Genomic DNA, 22,661 nt, shown 5'->3' on the forward strand with positions numbered 1-22,661 from the left:
AAACTGATCATTCAGTAGATTCACAGTATATCCTCTGTACCATTAACCAACACTTTCTTCAATCGTAAAGCAGACATACCTGTAAAATTAGCATTTGATGAAAACGTCTTTCATTGAAAATTGTACAAGGACCATTAGTTTCTGAACAACTGTAATGTAAAAGTCTGTGTAGTCAGATATTCTGGTAAATGTATTTTCTTCCGCTCTAAATCAATGCTAAAAAAACAATATTGACTGGCATCCAACACCGGACCAATTTCTTATTACATAAAATCATAATTCAAACATTTAATACAGCACCACGGTCAAATAAATCCCCCAAAATAAATACAAATTGTACAATTTTATTTGTTCTTCAAGTTCATGTATTTACAAAATTGCATTGATTGAATTTTTCCTCATGTTAACGTGTTCATAAAAGTGCAGCCAATGGCTTTTGTTGGCTTTAAACAGATCAACAGCCCAAAACATTGCAATAAGACAATTCACTGAGCAATGTGCAACCTTAAAAAAGTGCTTGCATTGTAGAATACTTTTTTGTTTGCCTTCTTATACTTCGAAACAAGAACAACTTTCTAGATTCAATACCATTTTCAATTACATATCAAAAAACTTTTTATAAGCAATCACCAGAATCTGGCATACAAAGATTGGACTGCAACTTTTATCATCATTAACAGTTGCTATGCTACTATGATACTAAGTTGGGTCATTAACCTCTTATTCATCAAGTGCCAAATTATGTTACAAACTTTGGCATGGATCTGTAACAATTTTACAAATGGGACTGTGGGATTTCGTATTTAAATGAACAATTATGTTTTGTTGTGAACGTATTTAAATACGGGAGTGTTGTTTCTTGTAAACGTATTTACGTGATTATAGTTGCTTGCCTGTGAACGTATTTAAATGAGGAATTATAGTTGCCCGTAACCATATTTAAATACATGATGATGTTTTTGCGCTTAGATTTTGTGTTTGTGTTGTTCTTTTTGGGTTGAATAGGGTCATTCAATATGCAGGGTGTACAATTTTACTGTCCATTCTTTTGTGACCTTTGATTTAAAATCCAGCAAGTAAAAACTACAAATGAAACCAACCCTGACTGACTAGTTATTAAAGCCCAAAAAGAGACCTGGCTGGCACCCCTAACCAAATTAGAAAATAAAAAGAAATCGAAAACCTGTAGAGTAAAACAGTCACTTTGTGTGTGTGTGTGTGTGTGTGTGTGTGTGTGTGTGTGTATGTGTGTGTGTCTGTGTGTGTGTGAGAAGAAGAGAGCGGGGGGGTTAGAGAGAGCAACAGAAAAGAGAGAGCAAGACCGACAGGAGGAATAGAGAGAAAGATAAATGAAAGAAAGGTAGGGACAGAGCGAATCTGAGCCTTCAGAGAAACCCCATTCCCCTTGATTTCAAAGACGCTCATTTACAGACATGTTCATAAGAGGGGGAGATTAAATTGCTTCATGCATTGATAATATCTTGCGTTTCGTATAAGTATGGGAGGGGCGGGCAAGGAGGAGGAGGAGGGGATGACCAGGGCATGATCTCCTTTATCACACATGCGCACGCATGCCCGCGCACGGGCACACAGCCACTTTCATTGAATAGAGAGAGATTACATTTTCTCATACATTGAAATTCTGAGAAGAAAAGAAAAGTGCCATGAGGGAGGTGGAGGACACACACCAGGCTGCAGCCTCAAGCCCAGCATATGAAGAAAGACTGTTGAAGATCTAACTACCATGTCTCAACCATACAGAGCCCTGTCCCTACCTGTTCATCGGTTATCTATGCTCTTATGCTTTGGACACAGCGAGGAGATGTAGAGGAAATGTAAAAATGCAGGTGTGCTGAGTATAAAAATAACTTATTATTTGCATGAAATACATTACATCTCAAAAACAAGTTCAATGTGGTGTGTGTATATATATATATATATATATATATATATATGTGTTTGTGTGTATGTGTACGTGTGTATATGTAGATGTATATATATGTGTATATACATATAGAGGCTCTGCCTCTTCCGACTCAAAAAGATTCCCACTAGGATCTCCCTTGCTAAGAATGTCCGCACTCACGGTTTCGTGAAAGAATCTGCCTTCCGTATTTTTCATAATAATATATCTACATGTCATGGCAGAAATGTCAGTTTCATACTTATTACGAATGAATATATTGTCTGTCACCCATTATCATAAAGCCAACCAAATAAACACAAATGTACGTTTTTCCATGTAATGTAAATGTAAATGTCAATGGGTGACGTTTTTCAACTAGCGTCACAGAAAGTTCACAGAACTTGCACAAACACGAACACACACACATGCACAGTAGACCACACATAACTATTTACCATATATGCTCCAGGCATCAGTCTAATAAAACACACACACTGACACACAAACACACACACACACACACCTACCTATCGTCCCTGCTCACCGCTAATTGGCACCGGGAGTGGTCTTAATAATCCTCTGCTTTTTCTCCACATAATTAGTTCTGAAAGAAGATCCTCTGAATATAGTTTCATGACTTGCTCTTACCACTGTCCTCCACCGAGACTTTGGTTCTGATGTGACAGCATACTAATTGAGCTATTAGTTGAAAATGTGTCTAATGTGTGTGTGTGTGTGTCTGTGTGTGTTTGTGTATGTGTTAGGCTAGGTGTTTCTAATCATGCATGCGTTATTTAACTTTTGGTTTAATTTGATGACATCCAAGGTATATTGTGTATGTTTGTGTGTGTGTGTGTGTGTGTGTGTGTGCGCGTGTGCGTGTGTGTGTGTGTGCGTGTGCGTGTGCGTGTGCGTGTGTGTGTGTATGTGTGTCTTTTGCAGGTGTTTGATTGCATGTATTTGTGCTTTTGGGTGTGAGTGTGTATTTATACATGTATTGTGGGTGTTTTACAGGTGTATGTGTGTGTGTTTGTGTGTTTGGGCATGCATGTGTTTTGCAGGTGTGTGTGTATGTGTGTGTGAATGTTTGTGTATTTGTGTGTGTGTGTGTGTGTGTGTGTGTGTGTGTGTGTGTGTGTGAATGTGTGTTTTGCAGGCATGTGTGTGTGTGTGTGTGTGTGTGTGTGAATGTGTGTTTTGCAGGCATGTGTGTGTGTGTGTGTGTGTGTGTGTGTGTGTGTGTGTGTGTGTGTGTGTAGCACCTGTGGCATCACAGGTGCTTGTTCACACCTAACGACGCCCCCCAGCGAGACGGGGCAGAAATATAAAATCCTGTGTTTCCGCTGTGTCTATTTGTGTGTTCAACCAGTCAATCATAATGAACGTTTACACAAAGGCTCTCCATTAACTAGCTTCCAAGAAGAATAGAAAATGCAGAAATTCGATTTACTTACATTTGAATGGAAAACATTCCTAAATTTAACGTTTCAGTGCCTCGACTCTAATTTGCACAATCAGGGGAGAAAGAATATGGATTTTCAGAGGAAAGTTAAATGTAATATTTATTGATAAAAGGGAATCCCACTCAGATATTGGTTATAGTTCTGAAAACATTAAAATCCATCGTACGTAAATATTTCAAGTTTAAACCCTGGAACTAAGGACTGTTACAAAAAAAACATCCTGTATAAATGTATCCATCTCTTCATCCATCATCTTTCATACATTAATCCACATAATCATATAAACTCTACTCCTTAGAGGTCATTCTCATTTTACCACATGAACTGCAACAAATCAACATGTTTGTTAAACCATGGAACAATTGGCCTACTGTGCAGCTTATAATTATTATTACAATTTAGTTAACCTTTACTATTTAGTTATTAAACAGAAGCTGTTCAAAGCTACTTACTCATATAGTTAATGAGCTTGTAAGGTTTTGAGGTTTGCAGGCTGCACATTATGGTTGGAAACCAACTCCTTTCAACTGGGGGTCATTTACAGGCATGCAGGGATAGGAAGTGGTATTTGATGCCAGCTAAACTTGAAGTAAATAGCACATTTGTTCTACTATTATCGACCAACAACCCAGCCACAATTTTACATTACACAAGACTTATCATTCTAAACAAACATTGTCATGTTTCTTGGTATCATTTTTTAAGATATATATACATTAAAAAAGTGCAATCCGGATTGTTGGGGGCTATAAATTAGGCTTTGCATCCTTTGTATTTCTGTTTATTTAAGTGATTCAAAATTCATATCTTCAATGATTATTCAAATGTGTTTCTAACTTTCAAAAAAGAAAGAAAGATAGAGAAAAAAATTACACGGGTTAAGAATGTGCATTCTCCCCAGCGGTTCATTAGCAGCAATGGAATTCAGTGACCCAGAAACTTATCGCAGCCAAAATCAATTAGCAGACATAAACATGCACGCCGTCGAGTTTCTAATTACAAACGCAGGCTCCGCCTCACATGGCAGGGATTCCTCTTTGAAGATGCTATGCTCTGGGAAAAAATAGCTGTTTAGCTGCCTGGCTTTTTAAATTATGTTTATATTATGTAAAAACTTAAAAACAAGTTTTTATTGAACTATAAAATAAGTAAACTCATCACAGGCCATTTTAAATCTTCCGAACACAAGTAACCCTTATTTATATACCTCTATATATATTTATTTATTATAATACATTATAATACATTGTCGATCATACGTATTGACGTATACCGGTACTGATATATGAAGGACCATCCAATGACACCTTGAGCCTCTGACTGATGAAACTGCCTGTTGGCCTACATCATCCTGCTAACGCTATCGTAAGCACTTTAATTATAATCAATTCAATTCAAATCATTGTATTCATAATGGATTAATTGTCATCTTAAATACATATTGACATTGGCAGAGCAGTTTAAAAAAACATTTTACAAGGGGCACTATAACCTTCCACTATTCTCGCGATACTTTAGAGTACTTCTTCTCCATGCAGTTAAAAAATCTAACAATAACTAAAAACGACTTTCTCTTTCTCGCGATACTTCTGGAATTGTACTACCCCTTTAAGAAAGTGACAGGAGCCAGCGGTGCGGGATCTGTAGGGATCTCTGGCCAGGAGACGGCGGCTCTGGTGCAACTTCTAAAACTTTTACCAAACTCATCTTAATTAAACACAACTTTGCTCCTGATCGATCCATCTGCACGGGTCGATAGCAGCGTGAGCAGAGCGGGCGTGTGTTGTTATGCGTGATCTATCGGACACTACTGGATGGAATAAAATAAGACTTTTTAAGGAAAAGTTGGGAGGATAAAAAGTAATGGAAGTGATGTACAGAGCTAAGGTGGCTAACGCTAGCTGAGGTTGCTCACGCTAACTACGGTGGCTAACTTTAGCCTTGGTTCTGTACGTTTGGGTAAGTCGTGAAGAAGATTTGATGAGCACGCATAACTTAAATCCTGGCTTGTTAGCAGGTGAAATTATATCACATGATTTTTAATGCCTAGGCTTTGGGTTGGGTTCCTCTCCCTCTTAATGCATCTCTCTTCACCTTTTTTTTCTCCGCCCCTCTGTCCTCCTCATCTCTTCACCTCCCGTCTCTTCACCCCACTCTTCTCAATCCAACTACTATCCACTGCACCTCCTCATCACCTCCTCAACTCTCTGTGTCTGTCTCTCGCTCTGTCTGTCTCTTTCTCACCGTCTCTTTTTCTAAATGACCCTCCACCCTTCTCCTCTCTCTCCACCTCCTCTTTCTCCCATCTCCCTCTTTCCCCATCTCCTTCTCCATCTCCTCCTCCATGTCCCCCTCCATCTCACTTCTCCTAACTACAGACATGTCCCCCTCCATCTCACTTCTCTTCACTACAGACATGTCCCCGTATAGTGGAATCTATCCTGCGAGTCTCAAACTGCAACCAGGATAAATGGAACACTCGTAGTTAGAGAAGCAAGGCCTATTGTTTTGATAGGGAAATGTCAATAAATGTCCTGGGACGTTGGATCATAAGAACATATTAACATTTGAGAGAGGTTAGGCACAAGTTCGATTTCATGACACCTGTTGGATATATTCTTACTGATTTACTTCAAAAGACAAGGATTACTATGAAATCACTTGGGTGTATGAGGTCAAGGGAACTGGATTTGAATCAAATAATTACTTTCCAACGTGTTTTATGGTTTTAGTTTACGTTTCTAACCCATCCCCTTTTTCTGGGCTTTGTTTTGGGTGTTTTTGATCCGCGATCCGGCCGAAAACCTTGGGTACCTTGGATCTCCAGAATTTTTGGATCCATCTCTGGTGGGGTCAGTGCCAACGTACCTCAGGACCTGTTTGCGTTGGATGTAAGGGTCGCTGCCACCATGAAGGTGACCGTGATGTTCGGGCGGACCGGGGTGGTGGTGCCTTGTAGAGAGGGATGGACGGTCCAGGACCTCATCCAGCAAGCCACCCAGCGGGTCAGAAAGCTACTGGAACAGGTATGTTGTGAGTCATCTCAGGCCTAGTTCTGTTCCATGCACACACAGGAATACATTTGAATGGCCGTCCATGTACTGACCATGTTTTTCTAGTTACACATTGCCTCATCATCACGATCGCTATGTGATGACATGATCATGATAACATGTCTTGCGTTTTACTAAAATGTCTGATGTCTAAAACGTTTGATGACTTTGCATAGCCCTGTTCAGTTGTCTTTTTTTTGTTGAACAAATACTTAATCTTGACAAAATATATTGTCATCTCTATGTTGTATCCAGTTCTCAAATATCTCTGAAAAGATTTAAACATAAGATATCATTGAGGGATTATATATATATTTTTTACTCCAGTTAATTACATCATTCTTCCCAGTGTTTATATTACAATGTCGGTACGGTTTTCTGGAAATCATTAAATATTCACACCAGAGACCGTATCTCTTCTTATGAAACAGCATTTTCATAATGATTCAGGTTTTATATTTCCAAATTATTAGTCATAAAAGACCATCAAATATTATCAGATTTTATATCCCGACGGTCCCTATCATTTCCACACTCCAAAGTCTCGGGGAATAAGCCGACCCACGGAGGTCCAACTCTCTGTAATTGCGGCATGAAAGATTAAAGCCTTTCTGATGTGAGCTGTGATTGGTCAGACTGGGGACGAGGAACCCATCATTCTGATCTGGCTCTGCTGTGAAGAAATTCAGAAAGAAATGCAAATCGTTTGCTTTCTCTTTCTGTGTGTCTTGCTCTCTCTTTCTCCTTTAGTGTCTCAAGTGTGTGTTTCTCTCTCTCTCTCTCTAACTCCCTCACCCTTTTCTATCTCCGTTTCTCATTCTGTCGGTCTGGATCTATTTCTCTCTCACTCTCCATCAACCTCTCTGTTTTGGTCTTTCTGTCATTATGAGTGCTGATGCCTCTCTCCCCTCTCCCACCCCTCCCTCCCAGAGCGATGGTCCCTGTGGTCGTGACCTTGTGACCTCTATCAAACTAGCAGATCTCCTCAGTGACTGGCCTCATATTGGCTCCATTATTCAAAGAGCACACGAAAGATTGAAGTAAATGGAGAGAGAGAGAGAGAGAGAGAGTGATGGAAAGACACAGACAGAGGTGTGTGTGTGTGTCGGTGTGTGTGTGTGTGTGTCGGTGTGTGTGTGTGTTGGGGGGGTGTTTTGGTGTGTGTGGTAGTTGGATGGTTTGTGTGTGTTGGGGGGGTGTTTTGGTGTGTGTGTGTGTGTGTGTGTTTGTTTGCACTGGGAATAAGGAGTGTCACCCACCGCTCCTTGGTTTTTCGGTTTCCTTCCATATCTTAACCTCCTGAATCTTCTCCTCCACGTGAATTCTCATCTTCAGTCACTCCTCCCCAGGGACGCACCAAATATCTGACCTCAAAAACCAACTTTGAAGATGTATTAAAATACATTTAAATACAACCTACTGGTTCTATTCAAAATATGTTTGCATACATGCTAGAGTTTTTTGTGGTTGTAGTATATCTCTTTCTCAAATCATGCGACCACAATCTAGAAACATTACCATCATACAAAGGAGGCAGGATTGTGTCATGTTTAAATTGCGTTACTTCCATCTGAAAAGCGCATGGCTGGATTATCAGGCTGCCTTGGCTGCAATCTATATGTAACCACTACCTTCTCCTTAAATCATGCTGGATTAAAGCATCTGCTAAATGATTACATGAAAAATGGTAATGTGCCTGAAATGGAGAACTTTTATGCAGTGAGAACATAATGATTATTTATCAACTGAACATCGGACATGATACCAGCAGTGTTTGATATACAGTTTATTTATTTTTTGTTACTTATTTTTCATCTTCAGTCCCGGACCAAGGGTTTTAGTTCTTAAATATCTGCTTTATCTTCCACGTGCTGATCCTCCACCCAAAAACCTCCTCCTAGTCTGACTTCCTCAGAATCGCATCCTTTCTCCTGAAGTTCCACGTCATCTTGCTCCATCCCTCCCCATGTCTCCCAACAGTTTTGGCATAGCACAGAGACATACATATAGGACTAGGAACATTGTCCATGTTGAATCATGGACCAAACTAGTGTAGACCAGCCAAGAATGGGTTGTTTTGTTGTGATTGTGTTTAGTAGCATTGGTTTACTTTTCTCTCTGGTGTGGTGCTCCGATGCCCCCTGAAACACAACAGCAGTGTGTTTGATGTTCAGTCTGTGTGTATGTCCCCCCCAGGTGTGTCTGTTCTCATGTCAGTGATCCGTGTAACAGGGCTGCTCTGTGCTCTATTGATTAGGCCTTTATGGAGCCCAAATTAGCTTGGTTGGCTCTTCCGTGTTAAAATGCCTTGTTAAACACTGCTGTTTGTGCTGGCTCACTGAGACTTCATGTTTACTCACTCTCTGCTCCTCCTGTTCGCTCTTGTTCTTTTTCTCTCGTTCTCTCTTGCTCACTCTTTTTCTTTTTCTCGCTCCCTATTGCTCTCTTGTTCTCCATCGTTTTGTCTTTTTTGTCTCTGCCGGTTTCAATCTCCCTCTCTCTCTCTCTCTCTCCCCTCTCTGTGTTTATCTCTCCCTTCCCCCCCCTGAATCTCCTTCCTTCCTTCTCATCTTTTATTCATCATTTAGTTTTATTAACCTATTTATTTTCCCCTCATTTCCCTCCTTAATTCTCCTCTCTCGATGCTCTGTATGTCTCTCACTCTCTGCTTTTGCTCCTTCTACTCCTCTGTTGTTCGGCCACATTTTTGGGTTTCTCCTGTATCCCTCTCTCTAGCTCCCTGTTCATTTCTGCTCTGCTATAGTTGTTTCTTCCACTCGTGTCTCTCCCTCACATAACTCTCCCTCTCCTCCTCCACGGTCACCACACCTCCTTCCTGCTGCTCCTCCTTCTCCCCACTTCTCGCTTCATTGCTTCTCTCGCCCTCCTCCCTCCCCTTGTGTCTCTCCTCCTCACTCCTACTCCTCTTCTCTCTTGCTGCTTCTGCTGTCTCATAGGAAGCTATGGACACAGGTAGCTTGGCTAATTACTCCTCACGTTCTCTCTGTGTTTCTGTCCTCTCTCCCCAGCCTCCTCCCTCAGTCATTTCCTGCATAGCTAATCTGTTGTAGCCTCGTAATTAAGAAAAGTGTGTGTATGTTTCTGTTTTCCACAGGAGCACTATATTTGCCTAGTCTTTCTCCCTTAACGCACACACACGCACACGTGCAGGCGAGACTCGTTGGTTCATACACTAGTTAAAGAGTGTGGTGTTTAGTGTTACATTAGCTTTCCTTAACCAACCTCTTCTGAAGCTGGGATTCATGCAGTGACACCGGCCTTCCCATTAACACAGCTCTGCTTGTCTCAAACTTGTGCACACAGGACAGATAAGCCCTGTGTTGTTTCACTGAAGAGCCTTGACTTTCGGAGTGGAGAATAGGAGGATGTTTTGTATGGGAAGGTCATTACGAAAGACCACGGCATGGCTTTGTTATCATCTGGGACACTTTGGTGTTATTGGAAGACACTCGGCGAGATGAACTAAACCCTGCCAGATGTCTTCAGAGCGCTTTGATCGTGAACTCGAACTCTCTGGCAGTAGAGCTGATAAGTCATCAAGTTTGAGTTATCCACACCCATTGAGGAAGGGTGATAGTCACATAAACCGAGGATAGGGCAGACTGGGGAGGGTTGCAAGAACACTTTGAGCGCCGGGGATTAGCGTGGGTACATTGAAGGAGGTCTCGTCATGAGGGTTTCGCTTGTCATCGAGCCAGTTTAACGGTCAGACTAATTTCCATCGCCCGTCAATGAAGACCTCAAACAACAAACTGCTTCCCGCTCCACGACACCGCCATGTGTAACTGTCTGTAACGAAAGTAAATGAAAGATAGTGAGGGAATGGAGCCACAGCGTAGTAAGGGAAGGGTCTTACTGGAGAAGAGGGGAAGGGAAGGAGTGATGGGGAGGGAATGAAGAGAAGGGAGGAGGAGGGTGGGCGGGAGAGAAGGAGTAAGGAAGGATGGTAGGGAATGAAGGGAAGGAGGGAGGGAATGCGACAGTGAGGGAGGTAGGGAGACGTGAGGGAGGGAGGAAGGAAGCAAGGAAGGAATGTTTTGATTTAGCAGGGAGTTCCTCTGAACCTTATTACTCTGTTGGGATCCTAATGAATGTCAAATACACTGAACACGAACACATGTGTGTACGTGCACTCCCTCTTCTTGGTACTATTTCTTTTTGTATCCAAAAGTCAAGGCTTGAATCCCATAGCCGTGCTCAACTGCATATTTCTAATATCCATGCTAATGTGTTTCCAATATCATTATCTGTGCATTTTCTTGAGGTTACTTTCTTGCACAACATCAATGTTGTTTTTCTTCCCCCCCCCCACAAGTAAATCACAGTGACGTCTCATAGCTCACAGTGCAGATCCAAGAAGTCGCCGGTGCTGGCGTGTGTTCACGTGCGCAGCGTTGTTTAGAGTAGAGTGCGTGCGTGTCCTGGCAGTAAGAAGAACCAATATCATCATAAACCACTGGCGCCGGGCCAGTGGGAAACAATTAGTCCTAGGAGGGAGGGAGGGAGGGAGGGAGGGAGGGGGAGACGCGTGGTGGTTTGGTCTCCACAGACCCACCACAGGGACCGGTCCTGGGACACAGCCACTATCACACTCCTCTCTATTGTCCACCTGTTCCCTCTGGGGTAAGGTTTCTGTTGTGTGAACCAGGAGTATTGATACCTTGTGCTCTAGTGTTGGCTCGATGAGCTGTCATGGTTGTTTAAGGTAAACATGGGGTTTGCAAGCTAAACAGATAAAGCAAACATGAGGCAGTAGGGCTATCAGGTTTTGGTTGGTTGGTCGATATGAACTTGTTTGGCCAAATAGACAATCGCTGCTGTTGCTTTCATGAGGGGTAAAGCACTTCTTGTTAAATTGTTTTCAATGGCAAGAGAGACAAATAATATTCAATGCTCCTGAGTTTGTGTTATAATCTGACGGTTTAATGACTATAAATCAGATGCCTTTGACCTTACCCAATTTAAGGAAGACTGCTAGTTCTAACTTAATGAATCTACTTGGTTCCAAACTAATTGACACCATGGCAAAGAAGTCTGCAGCATTTTGTTATAAAGGACAACCAAAAGGTATGTAGGCATATCATCGTAAAAAATTAATGCATTTGTTTTTTTGTTTTTTTACACTAACATACCACTACTTTTCTTTGCCGTTGAGAATTGTTGCATTTCACGCACCTTTGATTGGCAGGCAAGATGGATTCCCTGAACAAATCAGGGCAGAGATGGCCTGATTGAACATAAAGTAACTGGGAGCGGTCTAAAATCGAAATGGACTCAAATATATGCAAGAAGTCAAGCAGAACAGATATTCTCACAGAGCATTTCACTCACTAATAAATGGCAGATTGGCTATGGCATTTAAAAAAAAAATTACCCTCCAATTATAGCTCTTGAATCTTACCTGCACCCCCTTTTAAAAAATGACAAGGATGATCGAGCAACCGGCTCCCAAGATCTGTAAAATAATTATTTGGATTTATCTCACTGTTTTGTTATGTGCAGTGTGAACCTTGTACAACGGTTGCCATGGCAGCAGCTGAACCACATTGTCTCTTTGTCTATGCTGGGTCCAGATGGGTCAGACTGAAGATGAACTAACAAAGTCTGGTTTCCTCCAGGTTCTTTTTTTTCTCTCGCCAAATAAGAAGATGATGCACTGAATCGTTTGTAATGATTTCATGAGAAGCTTCAGATGTGGTGTATCTTCAAAAGATAATTGTTTTTGCTTTCCACTATGGTTCATTTTCTGACGTGATACAACCATGCAACTAGGACTCTACCAGTCTCTTGTGGAAACTGATCCACATTCAGACAAACTAAACAAAGAATGTTGTCTGACTAACTAAAATATAAAAAGTGAAGTCTCCTATTTTGAATGCATTTAACTTTTTCTATACTATAATGCTAAAAACATTGAACTCCTGTATTTTAACAGTCGGATGGAATGAAAAACAGAACAAGGATGTTTTTCTTTGTTGAGAGAAAAGGGTGTGGTTGGAAACACAGTAAAACACACAAAAAAAACTCACATTCCTCTCATGCAAGTCATGTGTTTACCCTGTTGTAAGAACTATGTAGTGCACCCGCCGTGTTCAAACTTTAATTCGGTGGCAGAGGTTTATCAGCAGTCGGATAATCACAGCGAGATAGACCATTTCATACGTTTCTAGGTCATCTCCTAAGGGCTGAACACCTAAAAATAGCTCCTCTTATCAGCAGTAGTATCATGGGGAAATCTATTCAAGTACTAATCCCCCTGATTTGAAGATTAGCCCTGTGTGTTTACAAGTCTTATCGTCGGGCTTACTATGTCTCTGTCCCTTCTCACTCGTGTAATTGGCAGAGTGGGTAGACGTGAGGTTTTCCTCTACCGTACACTGGCGGTATGCTCTTTTTATCTACGTAATCCTCCCAAACTTGTGCTCAGATCAACATGTTCACCCCTCTTGTCTCCCATCACTCCTGGTTCTTTGCCCCTCGGCTGTCGTCAGAGATCAGCCGGCGTTGGCTGATCTCTGAACGACAGCAGGCCACCACAGACATGCATTAGGCCGGCACAGACGGTCTGCCAAAATCAAGCTTTATTCCGCTGCAATTAAGGTGTAACGTGATTAGAAGCAGCCTACTTTGCCTGCATCTACATAATGTAAGTCAGTTTACGGTGTAGGGGGGAGGGGGGTAGTTTCGCCGTTTTCCGAGATATCGAACGCACCGTGCCAGCTTGGATTAAAATGTGGCCATCGAGACACTTAAAGGTTCCATAAAGTAGAGTACTAATACAATAACAGGTCAATTACATCAACTAAGCCATTAGTGAGTAGTTGTACTTTTAACATAAATGCTCTTCGTAAGATTAAGTTAGCTGAACATGCCTTTTCACTGTAATACTTTTAAGAGGGAATGAACTGCATTTTAAATGTAGAACTTAAGGTCGTTAAAGGCATCTCTTGGAAATTGAATTCCATGCCTTCCATTATTCTTTTGCATCTGTTGACACAGATGGATTTCATTCAAAGTGTGCCTGTCGAGTTCTTGGGAGGTTTAGACTTTAAAGTTGGATGGAAAGTGCTGTTGGGAATCACAAGCACAGGTTGAGGTAGTACATGTGATCAGGAGAGCAATTAATCAAATAGCGATTTTCAAGGCACCTCAATCTCTTAGCATAGTGAGTTATCACACCTGGTCCACTGCCAGTAAGTAGCCCCCACCTGGGGGATTCAGCATGCTATCACAGTGGACCGGTGAGGAATTAAACTATCCAATCAGAGACCAGGGGATGATTAGGGGGGCCATGTTGGTACATGCTGGGTAATTTGACCATCACAGAGGGGTTTGCACCCGTACCCTTGCTATGGGGCCATGAATGCTTTAGTGACGGGCAAGACCTCTATTTAGCATCTGATCTGAAAGACGGATCTTCCCCTGGCCTTGTCCCTGTCTCTGTCCTGGGGTTCTGCCATAGTACTCCCACAGGATAAAAGAATGTGGAAGTGAAGGATTCATGGATAAAAATGAGACACTCCCTCTCTAAGCTGATGCATCTGGCCTGGGTGTGGGTCCGGGATATTATGGGATGTAACAATAGCCTGCATTCCTGTAGGTCAGCGATATGACATTGTGGGAGAAAGCTTGGCTTAGGAATGCACAGTAAGGCTAGTGGGGGGATGAGGAGTGTGTGAGTCGATGTTGAAAAAGATTGAGGCAGAATGATGATGTACACCAACAGAATAGTTAGTCTGAAGCTTACGTTTTTTTAAATTAACTGGTGCCAAATTGTTAAAAATAAGTTATGTTGGCTGTGCGTATTTTGAAAAAAAAAATTTCTTTTTCATTTATTTGAAAACATTCATCAGTATTCATCTAAATACTAATTCAGATATATAATGCAGGGAGTTATTAAAAGAGACTTTGTTAGCATTATTTGAAGATGCAACAATTAAGTCAATGTATTATATCAAATAAAGAAAAAAAACTGCTGAGATGATTGACAAGCAGCTGACCCTGGTGTGTGTGTGTGTGTGTGTGTGTGTGTGTGTGTGTGTGTGTGTGTGTGTGTGTGTGTGTGTGTGTGTGTGTGTGTGTGTGTGTGTGTGTGTGTGTGTGTGTGTGTGTGTGTGTGTGTGTGTGTTTGAAGCTGTCAGCTGTCCAGTGGTAAGGCAGCCCCATCAATCATAGAGTGGGAAGAGTCACCGGTGAGACTTTGAGTAGAAAAAACATTGGCAATGGATTTTATGTGTAGGTAATCAATAATTCAGTTGCTAAATGCCTTGGTTTTTCAAATTAAGTTCAAAATGAATGAATGAATGTAATTAGTGAATTTGGCTGCAACAAGTTTCCTGTTAAATTGATCCATCGGTTGTGATGACTTATTTTGTAGGAAGGGGATTTCCTGGTTCGGACACACCATGTGGAGTACTGTGACGGGGGAATCCTGGACCCAGACGACATCCTGAGTGACCTGGTGGAGGACAAGGACAAGGTAAACCCCTGCTGTAGACATGGTTCACTCTGAGGGAGACGGTTGTGACTCAAGCATTCCACAACCTGATAACCATGACAGATTGTCAACAGCCACCTAAACTCAACAAACTACACCATCTCTTGGATTGGGTTTTGTTTATTCAGCTGTGGACGTATTGCTTCAGATATTCTTGTCAGGTTTGGGTTTTTACAAGATCACCTGCTGGGTTGTGAGAGGATATTGCTACCATGTTTTTTTGTGGTCACTATCTACCTACTTATCTATCATCTACCATCACTTCATTGGCTACAACGTTTAGCTGTAACCGCCGGTGTTACACAAGACAGACCGATTCTCAATAATCTTCACCACAACCATAAAGTCGATTTTACACCATTTTTAGCCGAGACGTTAGACATTATAGCGACATCAATAGTATATCCACGATTATAAAACCATCTGTGGTTCATCATATTCATCATATATCATCAATCGCCTCCATATGTCAATACCAATCATTTGTACTTAAATTTCTTCCCTAGACGGTACTATTGGATGATAACTAACTATCAATACTATTGCAGTATTGGCCAGTCCCTGTCCATATGTACTAGGGCTAAGGAATGGAGATGGCCAGCTCTCAGTCTGATGGATGAGCTGTTTAATGGGCTGCTTGAACGTTGCCATGACAACCTGCAGCGTGCGTACGAGAAGCCCAGTTCCTGGGCGACCATTACACACAGGCATGTGAGGTCGTTGGAGGTTGTTATGGTCTGCTTTTTAATTCTTCTCCTTTTAATCAAGCTTATACTGTTGCTTGTGCGTGTGTGTGAGTGCGTGCCAGAGGCTTCGGCGCAGAAGTTGCTACCTTCAATACCTTAAAATATTGCCTCTCAAGCAGAAATATAAAGGCAAAGAAGAATTTAATTTGCCTCTAGCACAGTCATTAGCAATTCACTTTTGAGGCTTTTGAAAACATAACTTAAATATTTCTAAACTTTCTGTTACCCTGCCCCCCCTACAATCTCTTCCCTTTTAATTATTTAGATGTTTTGTTTTAGACATTTCTTTTTAATATTGTAGATGTACAGTTGGCTGGTGTCGGATGCTGTTCAATTATGTCTGCAGAACTTTGCCTTGAGTTATGCTGGATCTGTGTGTTAATAAACAGTCCCCCTCTTATTGAGCAGGACCAAGCTACCCACAGTGAACTTTATTTCATATCCTCCCACAAAACAGACCCAAAAAATCTTTAACAACCCAGCGGCTGTATTGTATTATTCTCAAACGTATAGTACCCAGTCTTCCTCTGCATGCCTTTAAGGGGGGGATGGATGCTGCACAACTCTCCGAAAACCCTCTGACTAATTAAGCAGAGAGATGCTTAGTAAGCGGGTTGCTGTGATCTAGCCGCTACATGAAGGTCCTTGGAGAGGCACCAAGAGTCTTTTGGTAACTAGGTTCTTTATTCAGGAGGGCTTCTGTCTTCAGTGTGTACTGTACCCCTTCCTCTTTAGTGATAGTGTACCAAGAGGCTGTATTAGGCATCTTCGGCTGGCATGAAATCAATCTTAATCTTTGCTTTGTCCGGGATGCCGTCAGGTAGTCTGCAGATATTGGGGATTGAACCTTTTGAACACCTTCACCACTAGACAATTCTTCACGAAAAGTCCCAGAGAGTTTATTTGACTTATATTTACAGTTGAAATCGTTTTGAGTGGTCTTGTTGAGGAGAGGGTTCATCTTCCTGTCCTGGAGGGCATCAGAGCCGCCAGAGGAAAACCGAACACAAACATGAAGAGAACATGGCATGAACACGGAGAGAACCTTCAGATTCCTCACAGAAAGAGCTGAGGCAGGACGTCCCAGCAAAGAGAGAACCACCGTGCTAGCCCCGTGCCAGTGGTGCCACTTCTCATTATAAAGATGTATAATCGACACAGTCACTGAGAACTTTTATCTTAGGAAGATCCTTTTAGCTGCTTCAAAATGTGCGATTTTAATGCTGCTGTGATGTTTTTCCTGCCTCGGATGGAGCTTAAAAAATTCAAGATGGTGACCTATATCGTAACATGATTCTGTGTTTGTGATGTGTATTAGATATGTCAAGATATTTATTGCTACAGAGGGTCAAATAATGTTTTCTTCTGGGCTTCCGAACATGCTGTTGCCTTGGACTCCACAAACAGCCACACAGAGCTGGGCGGAGGTGACTAATGAGGAACTATACTAATTGGCAAACAATAGTGAAATGAGAACATGCAGATAGACGAGTTAAAACATTGTTGGTTGGGCGGCCTTCACATTAGAGGTTGTTTTTTTATCGTGCTTGTGTCCTTGCTGTCCTTCAAAAGAACAAATCGGTTCTTTCCAGGTACAACTATATTAGAAGTGGAGATTTATGTGTGTCCTCCTGTCTTTCTTTATTTTCCTCCCTTCCTTCTCTCCTTCTTTACCTCCCATTGTTGTCTAAGTGTCTCTCCATCCTTCCCTCCCTCCCTTCCTTCCTTGCTTCCTCTGTCGTTTCTTCTTTCTTTTTCCTCTCTTCCCTTCCTCTTTGTTATTGATCTGTTGTGCACACTCCTGCATTTCAACTCTGTCTTGCCCTTCTTTTTGGCTGCATTCCTGGTTAGTTTGTTTATCTCTCCGCTAACCTCCAATGCCCCCCATCACACCTCCAAATCCAGAGAGAGACCCGGGGGAGGGCGGAATGTGTCCCATCACCCCCCCCCCCCCAGCGCAAGCAAAACCGTCAGAGCCAGGCATCAGGCAAAGACCAGATGACCCCAGGCCTGACGACCATGAGAGGCCGGCGTTAAACACGCCGCATTAACATTTTATTACACTGTTCCAGTGAGCTGGGTTGCAGGCTGTCAGACTACTGTTAACCCCGCCTGCGGCACACTCTGGAGCATCCAAAAGAGAGAGTTAAGAGTTTGATAATCCAACGCCCAGGGGAGCTTCATGTAAAACCTATTATGTCTGTCTCGGCTGCACAACAAGCCCAGGAAGAATATATGTAGCCATTGGTTTCTCTGTAAGGGTGGTGGGTGGGTTTATGACGGCTGTAGTACTAGGGTGTACACACACATATGCGCACGCACACACACGCTAAGGTACACTGAGCTGTATGAAGGCTGGGCTGCCTTTTTATTCGGGGGTCGGTAAAAACAGCAGCGATGGTTGGATGAATTGGCACACTTCCAATTTCCCCCCTCCCCATGATATGTTGAGTTGCCATGGAGACGGAGTGTTTCCAACATTTGATGGGGGTTTAGGTACAGTTGGTGCTGCTCTAGAGATTTTTGGCAAAATGCATTCAGTTCATGACCTTTTGGTGTGTGTGTGTGTGTCAAATTAATATCCTTTTTTCATTTTGGTTGTGCATGAGTACAAATTCGATTTCTGGCATTTGGTTTGTTAAGTGCAGTAATAACTATCAGTGAAGTAAAAATATGAATAACAATATTTAATCGTGCTATTCGGGTACATTCTCTGCGTCATAAACTGACAAGACTAATAATTATTCAATTTTATTCCGTGTGTTCTTATGCGTGTAGTGTTTTTCTGATACATATTCAGCAATGACTATTCCACACACACACTCACACACGCAAATAATATCCTGTTTCTTGTTAATATCCTCCCCATGCCTGCAGTAAAATCCCCCCCCCAAAAAAATAGTTTTTTGGAACACACACACACACGCACGCACGCACACACACACACACACACACACACACACACACACACACACACACACACACACACACACACACACACACACACACACACACACACACACACACACACACTCACACACTCACACACCGGCAGTGGAGATTGCATATGAGATGAAAGTGTGAAATATTCATTGGAGTGAAAGCGGGGCTCTCGTAGCATTATGGGAGCTAAGGAGAATAAATGTCTCTTAATCCCAGATGAGGCTTTCAGACCAACACTCACTGGCTCCTGGTATATAACCACAGAGCCCACAGAAGCTGTCTTCAAACGTATTAAAGGCAGGGCTACAGAAAAACACATTTGATCAGGATGCATTGTGGGAACAATGGCAGTGCTCTATTTTGAATGCCTTAAAGGTTTTCTTCCAGACACGTTTGAGGAAATGTATTGGTGCTCCGAGGGTTTTTCCAAGAGTGTGTATGCGCAGGGTTTTTCACGTTTGTCTGCAGTTCAACTTTGTGGATGTTTATGCCTCTTGCATGTACTATTATGTACTTATGCTTCTTTCTCCTACTCCTACTTTTACTTTATCCAGCTGATTTGGTTTACAGGGTAGAATATAGAAACAGCAATACACTGCCATACGCTGTGTGCTTGTGGCTATTGGTGGTTTATAAAGCAGTAAAAGATGGGTAATGCATAAACATTCAGATAACAAACTTATATTTATAGATGGACAGGGTGCAGGATAGTGTAATGGTCAGCCAAAAGGTTCAGGGTTTGATCCCCTAATGTTGGCAGCCTAACCTATAGTCAACCATAAGCAAATTGCCCTATCCCCTACCTACTCCCAAGTAAGTAAGTCACTTCAGACAAAATAATCTGCAAGGTAATTGAATGGTAAATAGGACAGGGTGATGTGGTTAATAAAACTACTCTTAATGTTTTTGTCTCGTGTTCTCAGTTTCATTTACATCAACACGGTCTCCCTGGCATGTTGTACGTCAAAGCCACTATTAGCTTTCTGCCAGAGAAAATGACGAGTATGCAGGATATATGGATTTCCATCAGCAGTTTTCCCATAGCCACACACACACACACACACACACACACACACACACACACACACATACACACACACGTTTTCCTGTACTTGTGGGGACTGTGACTTGTAGGCACCGGGGGCTGGTGTTTTAAAGGTTAGCCGGTAATGGATGGAGGGAGTGGGACAGCACAGGCGTCTGAGGGATATTGATGAATGTTCTTTTGTGTTAATTACTCAAACCTTACGGCAATCTCACGGCTCCATGTGCTCATACACACAGCACACGCTGATGTGTTTTAAACATGCGGCTGTATGCCCCATGTGCCCGTCTAAAGGTCCATATACAGTGCCATGCAAGGAGCATTTACCTTCCCCTTCACTGTGTCCCTTGTTAAACAAGATGCATTAAACAGGTAATCTTTAAAATCTTTGTTATTCGTATAAAGTGAGATTAGACGTCGATGCCATGGGCCGACATGTACGTCCTCCACACATTCAAAATCGTTTTCTGGCAGACAAGCTTGTAAATGTTCTGAGTGGTACAAAAGTGCTGGTGCAGATTTACAACAATTCACATAAAATAATGTCCTTTTCTTTATGTAGAATCTCTACCACCTCAAAGTATCTGAACACGTAACACAGACCCTGCTATATAGTTAAGTGTCTTTCCACACACGCACGCAAATGCATAAACTGATTTAGTTAACAAGAGCTAGGCAATGGGCAGAGTTATAAGACCCCAAACGAGGGGCAGCCCTTAAGCCTACAAAGTACATCTATGATGGAGGGAGTAGGCCTAGCTAGCTAGCATAGGTGTTTAGGTGTACTCCTAACATATGTATATAGTTATATACCTAACGAAATAGGTTAAGTCGGTAAATACAAGGTCATAACCACTGGTGAAGAGGGCAAAGTGTGTCTATCTAGGGTCAAATTGGAGGAGAAGAGAACAATGTAGTGTGTTCACGTTTAAAAGATAGACCGCGTGAAGAGGAAGACTTTGTCAGTTTGTGAACACAAAGCAGCGCTTGAGTGTCCGTCGTCTGCATCCTTTATCCTGATGCATTAGCCCTTATTCATATTTCAACAACTAAAGCATCTTTGGAAAAGCATCTGCTAAACGACTTCATAGAAAACAGTACAAACAAAAAGACCTTTACATTCCCTTCCACTGTAACCCTGTATAAAGCAGTCCGATTAGCGTTGGCAAAACCAAATTGGCTGGCGGTTTGAATTAAAGCACAGAACTAACTAGACACTCTTGGGCTCTGTCGGCGCCGGTCCCCTATGGTCGGCCCGAGACCAGCTCCTATTCATCGGATTAAATTGAAACTATTACGTTCACACACTTAACCACTAGGATGTCCCTGATCCCTCTCATGTACCCCCCCCCCCTCCCCCCCATTGTTCCTAGCTTTAATCAACACTAATCAACAGCCATCCACCTCAATGACAGCAGGACATTTAGACGCACACACACACGCACACACAGTTTTTCATGGATATGAATAAATGATTCATGCGCTGCTGAGTGTTTCAATTAGAGTGCAGTGTTTATAATGAGCTGCTGGTTCCTATAACTAACGGCTGGCCTGATCCCTGGCTCTGGTTCTTTACGGTACGGGGCCTATTGATGCTTGGAGGAGAGACTTGTCAGAGATCATAGCGCATCGATCAATAGATTACAGCACATTTGCTGACAACGTCCTGAAAATGTCAGAAGCTGTAGCATCATCAAGCTATCTTTCTAATGTTGCTCAGATACGTATATAGATTACTTTATTGATCCCGGATGGAATTATTTCTTACAGTTCACACAAGCAATATAGACACAAAATATAGACGCATAAATATAAATATTTTAATTATGGATCTAACCAACATCAAAATGTTATAAAATATGCTCCTAAAATAAACTAAAAGTAATATGTATGAAGTTAAGTAAAGTGGTCTGGCATATTGCACAGGTCCTCTGGATATGATAAATAGGTGAAAATGCTGGGTTCAAAGTGAGCTAAATTGATAGTCAAGATAGTTAAGAGTTAATTAATAGAGTTTAGAGGTCCTCACTCACTTCCGGGAGGGAGAGGTGTCAAAGAGCTTGATGGCCGCAGGAATGAGGCACTTCTGTGGCTCTTCGCTGCAGCTTGTTGTCCAAGTGAACACCCAGCCTCCAGAACTCCTCGAATGGAGAACGGGAGACCGGGATCTCGAAAGGTCCACCCCCAGATCCATCGTCTTACTGAGGTTGAGCTGCAGGTGGTTTAACTCACACCAGTCCACGAAGCACCACAGCATCGTGTTGTGTCTCCTCACGATCCGCGATACATCCAACCACTGCACTGCAGAGACAGCAGAGAAACTGTCTGTCTTTCTGGCACAGAGTCTAACTATCATTCTGCATTTACTGTATGTAATTGTTCTCCATTATGTTTTTATCGTTACACTTTCCATCCGTCTGGTCCGACCCCTTTGCAATGTAATCCCACCCGCTCCTGGCCCCTTCTCCCCATGGTAACCTTCGCTAGCGAGCTAACAGTGGTTAACCAATTAACTGAATTGGTCTTAACGAGGAAATTATTTGTAGCAGGCAGCCCAGTAATCAGGGGGCCCGCCTCCCCGGCTTTCCTCGTCGAGGGTGTCAGCCTCTCTGTTGGTAAACCCTGCAGATGCTCTGCTGTCACTTTGCGGTTTATTCCAACACATTTGGCTTCATACTCTGTTCTCACTGTCTTCTAAATGCTTATCCTAGCGTACACTTTAATGTGTGTGGGTTTTCTGTCTGCCTGTATGTCTGTATCTAATGCAAATAATTAAATGGTGTGCTTAGGTTTTGTTGTGGGTGTGCTGTTAAGGGGTTTGCCCATCTCATGTCTATGTCTTGCTCTACATTCCTAAGGATAACATCAAACAGTGTTGGAGCTTGCAGCCTTGTTGCATGTGGCACAAGCAGTTATTATCAGCAAAATGCTGAACCTGATGGCTATTTGATAAGGCCTATAAGAGAATAGCTCACCATCATAATACA

At 42.2% G+C, this 22,661-nt stretch overlaps 1 protein-coding gene across 1 annotated transcript in view; it reads left to right on the forward strand.

The window, feature by feature from the left end:
* The first annotated feature begins 5,066 nt into the window (after window positions 1-5,066).
* Window positions 5,067-22,661, forward strand: part of LOC307073300 (partitioning defective 3 homolog B-like) — a 188,073-nt gene continuing 170,478 nt past the window's right edge. The window contains exons 1-3 of the mRNA XM_079733031.1: window positions 5,067-5,328; window positions 6,197-6,395; window positions 14,821-14,922. Coding sequence (XP_079589157.1) covers window positions 6,279-6,395; window positions 14,821-14,922 — 219 coding nt within the window. The 5' untranslated portion in view covers window positions 5,067-5,328; window positions 6,197-6,278. The remainder of the gene's footprint in view (window positions 5,329-6,196; window positions 6,396-14,820; window positions 14,923-22,661) is intronic.

This window comes from Pollachius pollachius (assembly GCF_949987615.1).
Source record: "Pollachius pollachius genome assembly, chromosome: 3".
Lineage (NCBI taxonomy): Eukaryota > Metazoa > Chordata > Actinopteri > Gadiformes > Gadidae > Pollachius > Pollachius pollachius.